This window comes from Bombina bombina, chromosome 8, assembly GCF_027579735.1.
Source record: "Bombina bombina isolate aBomBom1 chromosome 8, aBomBom1.pri, whole genome shotgun sequence".
Taxonomy (NCBI): domain Eukaryota; kingdom Metazoa; phylum Chordata; class Amphibia; order Anura; family Bombinatoridae; genus Bombina; species Bombina bombina.
This window is the reverse complement of record NC_069506.1, coordinates 39,181,827-39,194,184: the sequence shown is the minus strand read 5'-3', so window position 1 is coordinate 39,194,184 and position 12,358 is coordinate 39,181,827. Positions and strand designations below refer to the sequence as shown.

Below are 12,358 nucleotides of genomic sequence, written 5' to 3'. Positions count from 1 at the left end.
GAAATATAAAAATAGCCCTGGTCCCAAACGGTCAGAAAATTGACAAGTGGTCTGGTCACGAAGAGGTTAACACATCACTTATAATAACATTGGGTGTGCGACAAAATGTGTCTTCACCTGTGTAACCAAAAATCCTAGCACCAGCCCTGCGAACACACTTACATACACACTATCACACACACTCATTCAGGCACACATACATCATACAGTATTACACACACACTATCAGACACACTCGTTCAGGTATACACACATTGTCATACATTATTACATACACACAAACTACCATACACATTCATTCAGGCATGCACACACTATCATACATTTTAACATACATACACTATCATACATTATTACATACATACACTATCATACACACTCATTCAGGCATACACACTTTATCATACATTATTACATACATACACCATAATACACACCCATTCAGGCATATACACATCATACATTATTACATACACACACACATGCTATCATACACACTCATTCAGACATACACACATTATCATACATTATTACACAAATACATTCAGGCATACACACATCATACATTATTAAACACATACACTATCATACACACTCATTCAGGCATGCACACATCATACATTATTACATACATACACTATCACAGTGTTTTTCAACCAGTGTGCCGTGGCACACTAGTGTGCCATGAGAGATCCTCAGGTGTGCCACTGCAGACTGACAACAGTGTGACATATTTTTTAAACTTTGCTTGTTTTTTACTCCCAGTGCAGGGGTAGTTTGTAGGAGGCATGGCATAACAGCACAATACATACAGTGTGTGTGTGTTTGTGTGTATGTGTATATATATATGCTGTATTAGGCTACAATGTGTGATTTTTTTTAAATTTTGGGATGGTGGTGTGCCACAGGATTTTTTAATGTAAAAAAGTGTGCCACGGCAAAAAAAAAGGTTAAAAATAAGTGACTATCATACACACTCATTCAGGCATATACACATTATCATACATTATTGCACACACACTATCGTACACATTCATCCAGGCATATACACATTATCATACATTATTATACACACACACACACTATCATACACACTCATTCAGGCATACACACATTATCATACATTATTACACACACACACACTATCATACACACTCATTCAGGCATACACACATTATCATACATTATTATACACACACACACACGCTATCATACACACTCATTCAGGCATACACACATTATCATACATTATTACGCACACACACACACTATCATACACATTCATTCAGGCATACACACCTCATACATTATTACACACATACACTATCATACACACTCATTCAGGCATACACACATCATACATTATTAGACACATACACTATCATACACACTCACTCAGGCATATACACATTATCATACATTATTACACACACACTATCATACACACTCATTCAGGCATATACACATTATCATACATTATTACACATACACTATCATACACACTCATTGAGGCATATACACATTATCATACATTATTACACATACACTATCATACACACTTATTCAGGCATATACACATTATCATACATTATTACACACACTATCATACACACTCATTCAGGCATATACACATTATCATACATTATTACACATACACTATCATACACACTCATTGAGGCATATACACATTATCATACATTATTACACATACACTATCATACACACTCATTCAGGCATATACACATTATCATACATTATTATACACACACACACACTATCATACACACTCATTCAGGCATACACACATCATACATAATTACACACACACTATCATACACACTCATTCAGGCATACACGCATTATCATATATTATTACACACACATATCATACTTACTCATTCAGGCATATACACATTATCATACATTATTACACATACACTATCATACAAACTCATTCAGGCATATACACATTATCATACATTATTACACATACACTATCATACACACTCATTCAGGCATATACACATATTATCATATATTATTACACACACACTATCATACACACTCATTCAGGCATACACACATCATACATTATTACACACACACACTATCATACACACTCATTCAGGCATACACATATTATCATATATTATTTAATTACACACACACTATCATACACACTCATTAAGGCATATACACATTATCATACATTATTACACAAATACATTCAGGCATATACACATTATCATACATTATTACACATACACTATCATACACACTCATTAAGGCATATACACATTATCATACATTATTACACATACACTATCATACACACTCATTCAGGCATACACACATTATCCTACATTATTACACATACACTATCATACACACTCATTAAGGCATATACACATTATCATACATTATTACACATACACTATCATACAAACTCATTCAGGCATACACACATTATCATACATTATTACACATACACTATCATACACACTCATTAAGGCATATACACATTATCATACATTATTACACATACACTATCATACAAACTCATTCAGGCATACACACATTATCATACATTATTACACATACACTATCATACACACTCATTAAGGCATATACACATTATCATACATTATTACACATACACTATCATACACACTCATTAAGGCATACACATATTATCATACATTATTACACATACACTATCATACACACTCATTAAGGCATATACACATTATCATACATTATTACACATACACTATCATACACACTCATTCAGGCATACACACATCATACATTATTACACATACACTATCATACACACTCATTAAGGCATATACACATTATCATACATTATTACACATACACTATCATACACACTCATTCAGGCATACACACATCATACATTATTACACATACACTATCATACACACTCATTAAGGCATATACACATTATCATACATTATTACACATACACTATCATACACACTCATTAAGGCATATACACATTATCATAGATTATTGCGCACACACACACACACTATCATACATCATTATCAGCAAAGATCTCCCTTAACAGAAAAAATAAACCTACTTTTGATAAAAACAGATTCTGGGGCCTATTTATTAAAGGTCTTGCAGACCTGATCCGACAGTGCGGATCAGGTCCGCAAGACCTCGCTAAATGCGGAGAGCAATACGCTCTCCGCATTTAACATTGCACCAGCAGCTCACAAGAGCTGCTGGTGCAACGCCGCCCTCTGCTGACTCGTGGCCAATCGCCCGCCAGCAGGGAGCTGTCAATCAACCCGATCGTACTCGATCGGGTTGATTTCCGTTGATTCCTGTCCGCCTCATCAGAGCAGGTGGACAGGGTTATGGAGCAGCACCCTTTAGACCGCTGCTTTATAACTGGTGTTTCTGGCAAGTCTGAAGACTCGCCAGAAAAACGGCCCTTCAAGCTCCATTCGGAGCTTGATAAATGGGCCCCTAAAAGTTGTTTTATTTTCAAAAGAAATGTTTATTCTCCTCTGTGCAAGTTACACTGTTTTCAGAATATAAAAGAGTGGCTCTAAAATATTTAAAGTAACAGTATATTATACAAAAGCAGCTATTTCAAATGACAAAAAAAGCTAAATAAGTTATTTGCAATCCATTTAATATATTACAGCAGGTAAAATAGAAAATTGGGATACCATTAAAAAGAAGAAAAGTTTACAGTAAACTGTCCCTTTAAGAGTCATGTGGTTTACGGGCATGAACATAGTAAAAACCCTGGAAATCAGCAACATCCTTGCCCAACTGCTTTAATCGTGGTGCAACTTCTATCTTCTCAATTTGGTACCCAGTTTCTATAAGAGCTTTTTCTAGGTACTCTTTTGTCATGGACAGGGCTGAAAACTTCATGTCACCAACATAGTAAAATGTAGCGTTTAGCCCACTCATAAGTACCATGTGACCCCCAGGTTTTATCAGGGTCCTCAGGTTCTTCAGGGCGCTGTAGAACGTCTCTAGATCATTACACGCAGCTTCTAAACACAGACAGCTCAGCAGACAGTCAGCCGGCGGCACAACATGAGGCTCTAAGGGATTCTTTTTGAACACATCACATTTTATCACTCGTTTCACTGTTTGTCTGAGCTTCTCCTCCTTTTTTTGACAGTTGTCACTGTAATAAAGAAACATACATTAAATGTACTATCTATCATCTATCTATCTATCTATCTATCATCTATCTATCTATTTATCTATCTTTCTATCATCTATCTATCTATCTATCTATCTATCTATCTATCTTTCTATCATCAATCCATCGATCTTTCTATCATCAATCTATCAATCTATCAATCTATCTATCTATCTATCTATCTATCATCTATCTATCTATTTATCTATCTTTCTATCATCAATCTATCTATCTATCTTTCTATCATCAATCCATCGATCTGTCTATCATCAATCTATCTATCTATTTATCTATCTTTCTATCATCAATCTATCAATCTATCTATCAATCTATCTATTTATCTATCTTTCTATCATCAATCCATCGATCTGTCTATCATCAATCAATCAATCAATCTATCTTTATCTGTTTGTCTGTCTTTCTATCTTTATCTGCCTGTCTATCCAGTACATAAATATATATATATATATATATATATATATATATATAAAACACAGGGGCCTAGATTACGAGTGGAGCGCAAATATCGCGCTTCATCCAAGCGGCGTCTTCAATCTTCATCCATCCGGAGCGGAGCGGAGCCATCTTCAGCTCGCATTCTATTGGCTGATCGGAACAGCCAATAGAATGCGAGCTCAATCTGATTGGCTGATTGGATCAGCCAATCGGATTGAACTTCAATCTGATTGGTTGATTAAATCAGCCAATCAGATTTTTCCTACCTTAATTTCCGATTGGCTGATAGAGTCCTATCAGCCAATCGGAATTGAAGGGATGCCATCTTGGATGACGTCACTTAAAGGTACCGTCATTCGTCGGGAAGAAGAGGATGGCTCCGCGTCGGCTCGTCTGAAGATGGCTCCGCTCCGGATGGATGAAGATTGAAGACGCCGCTTGGATGAAGACTTCAATCGGATGGAAGACTTTTTCAGCGCCCCTTGGATGATGACTTCTGCCGCTCTGGATCTCCTCTTCAGTTCCATCGGTGGTTGGCTGGCTGAAGACGGCTAAAGGTCGGATGATCTTCAGGGGGTAGTGTTAGGTTTATTTAAGGGGGGTTTGGGTTAGAGTAGGGGTATGTGGGTGGTGTGTTTTAATGTTGGGGGGGTTTGTATTTTTATTTTACAGGCAAAAGAGCTGTTTTCTTTGGGGCATGCCCCGCAAAAGGCCCTTTTAAGACAGCGGGAGCGAGCTGCATTGTGTCTAATAGCGCGGTCGGGCCGGGCTGTGACTATACAGCTGGCCCGATGCGCTCAGTAAAAACAACAGACCCGCTCAGCAGAGCCCAGAGAGCGGGTCTGTAAAACGGCGATATTTTTTAAAAATAAAAAGGCAATATTATGATTTAAAATGTTTGGCTAATGTAATGTTATATAATTCTGCACTATGTGCAGAATTATATAACATTTTTTTAAGGTTTACTGACCCTTTAATATTTAAGTTAGGGGGGTGTTAGGGTTAGTGTTAGACTTAGGTTTAGGGGTTAATCATTTCATTATAGTGGCGGCGGTGTGGGGGGGCAGGATAGGGGTTAATACATTTATTATAGGTGGCGACGGTGTAGGGGGGGGCAGATTAGCGGTTAATAAGTTTAATATAGGTTGTGGCGGGGTCCGGGAGCGGCGGTTTAGGGGTTAAACTATTTATTTAGTTGCCGCGAGGTCCGGGATCCGCAGGATAGGGTTTAATAACTTTATTATAGGTGGTGGCGGTATAGGGGGGGCAGGATAGGGGTTACTAGGTATACTGTAGGTGGCAGTGGGCTCCGGGAGCGGCGGTTTAGGGGTTAATACATTTATTATAGTTGCGGTGGGGTTTAGGAGCGGTGGTTTAGAGGTTAATAACTTTATTTAGTTGCGAGGGGTTCCGGGGGCGCCGGTATAGGGGGTAGAACAGTAGTTAGTGTGGGTGCTTAGTAACAGCATGTCAATAAAGCTGTAAAAAAGCCGAAGAGCAGCGAGATAGGATGAGTGATAACTATCACAGTCCGCTGCTCATCGTCCCGTACTTGGTGCACGGCTTTTTGACAGCTTTTTTGATAACTTTGGCGAGATTTTTCAGGTCCGCGGCGGCGATGGTAGGCGAGCTTAGGTGGGCGTATTGGGCCGGCGAAGGCAGGTAAAGTAGACACATTAATAACTAGAGGCCAGAGTACCATGTCTTCTCATTGGTCATTGGACGATTACACTGAAGTGTTCACAGCTATTTTCCATACACTGGACTAAAGTATTGTAGATTTGTTTACTAGCAATGAAATAAATTAAGAAAATGTCTATTTATTTTTATTCACCTGTTCCCTTCCATCTCACAAACCCATTTGACAGCTGAAGACCAATCAAAAGCTCTGGGATCATTCTTTAACCATTTTTTGATTTCCGTGAGGTTTTGAGGAAGGTAGTCAGATGTAATTATGTTCTTAAAGACTTCACAGGCTGACAGGAGGTGGTAAATGCTCGATCCGGCACCAATGTCAATCAGGGTGTTACCTTCAACTCCACCTTGTAAGCAAAAACAAATACATTAGCCTGACATCTGCAGAATAACATCTTGTATAATGTCTATTAGTGACCCTGAATTTAATTAGAAAAAAATAATTCCAAAAGTAATATATAGATAATATGGCCAAATGGTTTGTGGCCATCCCTACTAATTATTAAGTTCAGGTGTTTCAGTCACACTCATTGTTTACAGGTGCATACAATCCAGCAAATAGCCATGAAATCTTCCTAGCCCAACATTGGTAGTACAATGCGTTATACTAAAGATCTAAGTGACTACATGGCACTGTCATTGGATGCCACCTTTTCCCTAAGTCAGATTGTGAAATGTCTGCTCTACTAGATCTGTTCCGGTCATTGTTAGTGCTATTATTGTGTAGTGTCTAGTAGTAACAACAGCCCAGCCATGAAGTGATAGACCACACAAACTCACTGAGCTGGGCAGCTGAGGACAGAAGCTCATAGTGCATAGCAATTACCTATCATCTGTTGTAGCACTCACTACAGAGTTCCATAATACCACTGGAAGCAACATCAGCACTAGAACGGTGTGCCCGGAGCTTCAGACAATGGGGCCTATCTATCAAGCTCCAGATAGAGCTTGAGGCCCCGGGTTTCTGGCGAGCCTGCAGGCTCGCCAGAAACACCAGTTATGAAGCAGCAGTCTAAAGACCGCTGCTCCATAACCTGTCCGCCTGCTCTGAGCAGACATCGCCGCAATTCAACACGAACCGCTGCTCCATAACCTGTCCGCCTGCTCTGAGCAGACATCGCCGCAATTCAACACGAACGAGTACGATCGGGTTGATTGACACCCCCCTGCTGGCGGCCGATTGTCCGCGATTCTGCAGGGGGGCGGATTTGCACCAGCAGCTCTTGTGAGCTGCTGGTGCAATGCTGAATATGGAGAGCGTATTGCTCTACGTATTCAGCGAGGTCTGGCGGACCTGATTTGCACTGTCGGATCAGGTCCCCCAGACTTTGATAAATAGAGGCCAATGGGTTTACATGGCTGAGCACAAGCCTCACATCAATATGTGCAATGCCAAGTGTCTGCTGGAGTACTGTAAAGTACACTGCTACTGGACTCTGGGGCAGAGGAAATTTGTTCTCTGCAGTCATGAACCACACGTCACTATCTATCAGTTTGATAGAAGAATCTGGGTGTGGTGGATGCCAGTGCAATGCCAGCTACCAGAATACATACTGTCTACTGGATGAGGAAGAATAGTCTTGGGGGTCCATTTATCATTGTGCGGACGGACATAATCCACTATAGCGAACCATGTCCGCTGCACATCGATAAATGCTGACAGCATACGCTGTCGGCATTTATCATTGCACCATCAGTTCTTGTGAACTGCTGGTGCAACGCTCCCCCCCCTGCAGATTTGCAGCCAATCGGCCGCTAGCAGGGTGTCAATGAGCCCGATCGTATTCGTCTTTTGTAGGCTTGTGTTTCTGCTGAGCCTGAAGGTTTGCCAGAAACACATTCATCAAGTTCCGTTTGGAGCTTGATAAATAGACCCCATGGACTGTTTTTCAGGGTTTGGGATGGGCCCCTTTGTTCTAGTGAAGGGTTATCTTAAAGGGACATGCAATCCAAAATATTTATTTCATGAAAAATGTTCTAATTTACTTCTATTATCAAATATTCTATGATCTCTTGGTATCTTTTGTTGAAAAGCAGGGAAGTAAGCCCAGGAGAGTGCATGCCTCTGGAAAACTATATGGCAGCAGTTTTGTAAGAATGTTATCCATTTGCAAGAGCACTAGATGGCAGTACTATTTTCTACCACTTAGTGCTCCAGACAACTACTTAGGTACCTCTTCAACAAAGAATACCATGGGAATGAAGCAAATGTGATTGATTAAATTGTATGCTAAATTAAAACTGTATGCCTTACTAAATACATTTTATTAGCATAGTATTCAGGTTATTCCCCACCTCGCTCTAGTCATGTTAGCTGCCGTGTTGAAATCTTTTACATCATTCCAATGCTGACCTGTTTGCACATGTGCATAAACTCTCCTTCAGATACCTGTAATGTAATCTATGTTCCAAAATGACACCACCCATTTTTAGAGGGAGGTACATGAGTGTTTAATGTCCCTTTACTGCTCATGGTTTTAGAATATGATGTTCAACTAGCACATGTGTGTGACAACTCTCTTGTCTTCTTTCAACGCACTCCTCTAGCCCACCTGCACCACCCCCTTTGTTTCTGTTTAGTGCTCAAGACTTGGCAGCCTACTTTACAAACAAAACGCATACAATCCGAAGCAACATCCCAACGCAAGCCTGCAATCTTCCATCCCCACCCCCAGTCACCTTCTCTGCCACTCTATGCATCTTCCCCCCAGCTCTGCCACTCTGTGCATCTTCCCCCCAGCCACTGAGAATGAAGTTTGTTCCTCACTGTCTTCCTCACGCCTCACTACCTGCCCGCTTGAGCATATCCCTGCACATTTAATACCTTTTCTGTCTTCCACCCTCACTCCTGCTCTTACTCACATCTTTAACCTACCCTTTTTTCATCTTCTTGCCCCCAATTGTCCTGCAAACTGCTGCTCCATACTACTGCTTCCACTAACATTGAAACTCCTGGAAAAACTAGACCGCCTAACCCACTTCCTGTCCTCCAACTCCTTGCTTGACTCCCTGCAATCTGTCTTCTGTCCTCAGCACTCAACTAAGACTGCCCTCACCAAAATTACTAACAATCTTTCTTTCTGCTAAAACTAACAGCCACTACTCTGCTGCCTCAGAGATACACTTGACTCCAAACTTCCCTTCATCATCCACCTCCAACTGCTCTCTTCACCCTGCCACAATGCCTCTGCCAGGTTAATCCAACTGTCCTGCCTGCCACTCTGTATCTGCTGCACCTCTCTGTCATTCCCTTCACTGGCTCCCCATTCACAGCAGAATTAAATTCTAAATTCTCACCCTGAACTGCAAAGCCCTGACCAATGCTGCCCCCCACTTCCTGTCCTCCCAACAAATATACTCCGGCCCGCCCCCTAAGAGCCAACAAAGACCTGCTCCTTGCATCTTCTATCATCACCTCTTCCCAAGCTAGACTGCAGGACTTCTCTCGTGTGGCACAAACCTACTTGAACACCCCTCCTCGTATTCTCAGACATTCCCCTAATCTGCCTTCTTTTAAATGCTCCCTAAAGACATTTATGTTCAGGAAAGCCTATCACCTAACTCAGAAACAAATTAATTGCACCTACCTAACAATTGCCCTCATCTAACTCTACATTAATATAATTCTCACCCTTGCAATTCTCACCTACTGTTTTTCACCTTCCTACACTTCTAGATTGTAAATTCCCAGGGGAATAGGACCCTAAGTTCCTCATGTATTTCTTTGTCAAATGTTATCTTGTCTCTTACAACTATTGTATATTTGTTTTACTCATATCAGTTGTACCCATGGACAGTGCTGCAGAATAAGTTGGTGCTTTATAAATATAGTATAATAATAATGGTCAGGTGTCCACATACTTATATTTGTTATGTATGGACTTAATTATATTTTTCAACTCCCAAAATAGCACTTGCAGACTTATTTGAGAAATTATGGTCCAGAAAATACAAGAAACATTTTGATTCCTAAAAATATAGCTAAATGTTTTACAGGACAACAGTAACCATATCGGCTCTTATGCAAAACTGTCATAGAATGAACTTGTTTCCATAATATGATGTAATTTATCTAGTCCACTGATCATTTATATGGTAAAGAGGTTACTTATGTTTATACTTGTTATGAGTTATAGGCAATTAATAATCACTGTGAGATGACATCTTAGTATATTTACTTCCCCTTTTATGATATATATGCTAAAAACTGCCAAGTGGAACTTATTAATGAGCTGTTACCTGTTATATTGTGTGATTAGATTTCAAGGGAACTAACTGTATGAAAAGGTTAACTAATAAAGCTATCACATCTTAGGACACAATGGCACACGGAAGTTACCTGCACAAGGTAAAACTCTGTACTGCTCAACTGATGAAGTATCTGATTGGCTACATGGTGCAATGGACAGAGAAATAAAAATTAATTTTTTTAAGTGTCTTCTGCTCTATTCAAAAGTTGAGTTTGCAATAAAGTTAGTAACAGTGTTATATAGTGCACAAGAAATGTGCACATACCTCAGTATGCTCTCAAGGAACTTAGTTTCAACAGAGTAGACCAAGAGAAAGAGGGGACATTTTATATATTTTTTAAACATGTATACTCTGTTGGAATCATAAAAGTTTAATTTTGACATTCTTGTCCCTTTAAAAATAAAATTAAAGGGGCAGTCTACTGCAGAACTATTATTGTTTAAAATGATAGATAATCCCTTTATTACCCATTCTGCAGTTTTGCATAACCAGCACAGTTATAGTAATAACCTGTGTGATTACCTTATATCTAAGCCTCTGCAGACTGCCCCCTTATTTCAGTTCTTTTGACAGACTTGCATTTTAGCCAATCAGTCCTGACTCATAAGTAACTCCATTGGCGTGAGCACAATGTTATCTATATGCCACACCTGAACTAACGCCCTCTAGCTGTGAAAAAACTGTCAAATGCATTCATTTTAGAGGCAGCCTTCAAGGGCTTAGAAATTAGCATATGAGCCTACTAGGGTTAGCTTTCAGCAAAGAATACCAAAAGAACAAAAAAAAATTGATGATAAAAGTAAATTAGAAAGTGGATTAAAATTGCACACCCTATCTAAATCATGAAAGTTTAATTTTGACTAGACTGTCCCTTTAAATAAAAAAAAATGAAAATAAAACAGAAAAAACCTGTGTCGGGAGTATGAGACTGTTCTTGCATCAGACACTTGTGCACACAATTGATGGTGATAAAACCACTGTATATATTGCAAATAACATTTATAGCTGTAAATATAGCATTACACATGAGATTATTAGCATTTATAGAATGTTACTGTCTAGTTTAAGAATTTCTGCATATAGTTTTATTAAATAAAACATCCTGTAACTATACAGCTCACAATAATTTAGTAATATACCTGAAGTAAACGTGTCATGAAGTTTTTTTAATGCAAATCCCCTCCATTCTGCAACCAGCACTCCTTTTCCTGCAGCATGATATCTATTGTAATAATCAGCTGGATTAAATTCTTCATTATATTGTTGTTTAGTGAGATCCAGTTCCATGTTTTGTTTAATTCTCTTGCAAGAGCAATATCCCTGCCCTTTACAAATGTAACTGTATTTATACTCTTAGAAAACACTGACGTAGGGAAAACAGCTTTTTTAAAAGTGACAAATCAGGTTCCCTCTAAATATCAGGATGTACTGTTTGCTATAAAATATGAAGTGGTTCTTTACTAATTTTCATACTATGGTTTTGTACTGAAATGTTAAGTTTAACACCACTGCACACATACAGTACATACATCTGTACACACATACAGATATCAACACAACTACACATACATCTACACACATATACACACATACAGTACATACATCTGTACACACATACATATATCAACACATCTACACACATATACACACATACAGTACATACATCTGTACACACATACATATATCAACACAACTGCACATACATCTACACACATATACACACATACAGTACATACATCTGTACACACCTACATATAT

At 39.1% G+C, this 12,358-nt stretch overlaps 1 protein-coding gene across 1 annotated transcript; it reads right to left on the bottom strand.

Annotated features, from left to right (window-relative positions):
* Nucleotides 1-3,655: 3,655 nt before the first annotated feature.
* Nucleotides 3,656-11,897, bottom strand: LOC128637969 (nicotinamide N-methyltransferase-like). Its single transcript, XM_053689855.1, has 3 exons — nt 11,740-11,897; nt 6,489-6,696; nt 3,656-4,180 (listed from the first exon to the last, which is right to left on the bottom strand). Exons 1-3 carry the CDS (start codon nt 11,885-11,887, stop codon nt 3,745-3,747), a joined length of 792 nt encoding a protein of 263 aa, XP_053545830.1. The 5' UTR covers nt 11,888-11,897; the 3' UTR covers nt 3,656-3,744.
* Between the last annotated feature and the right edge of the window lie 461 nt (nt 11,898-12,358).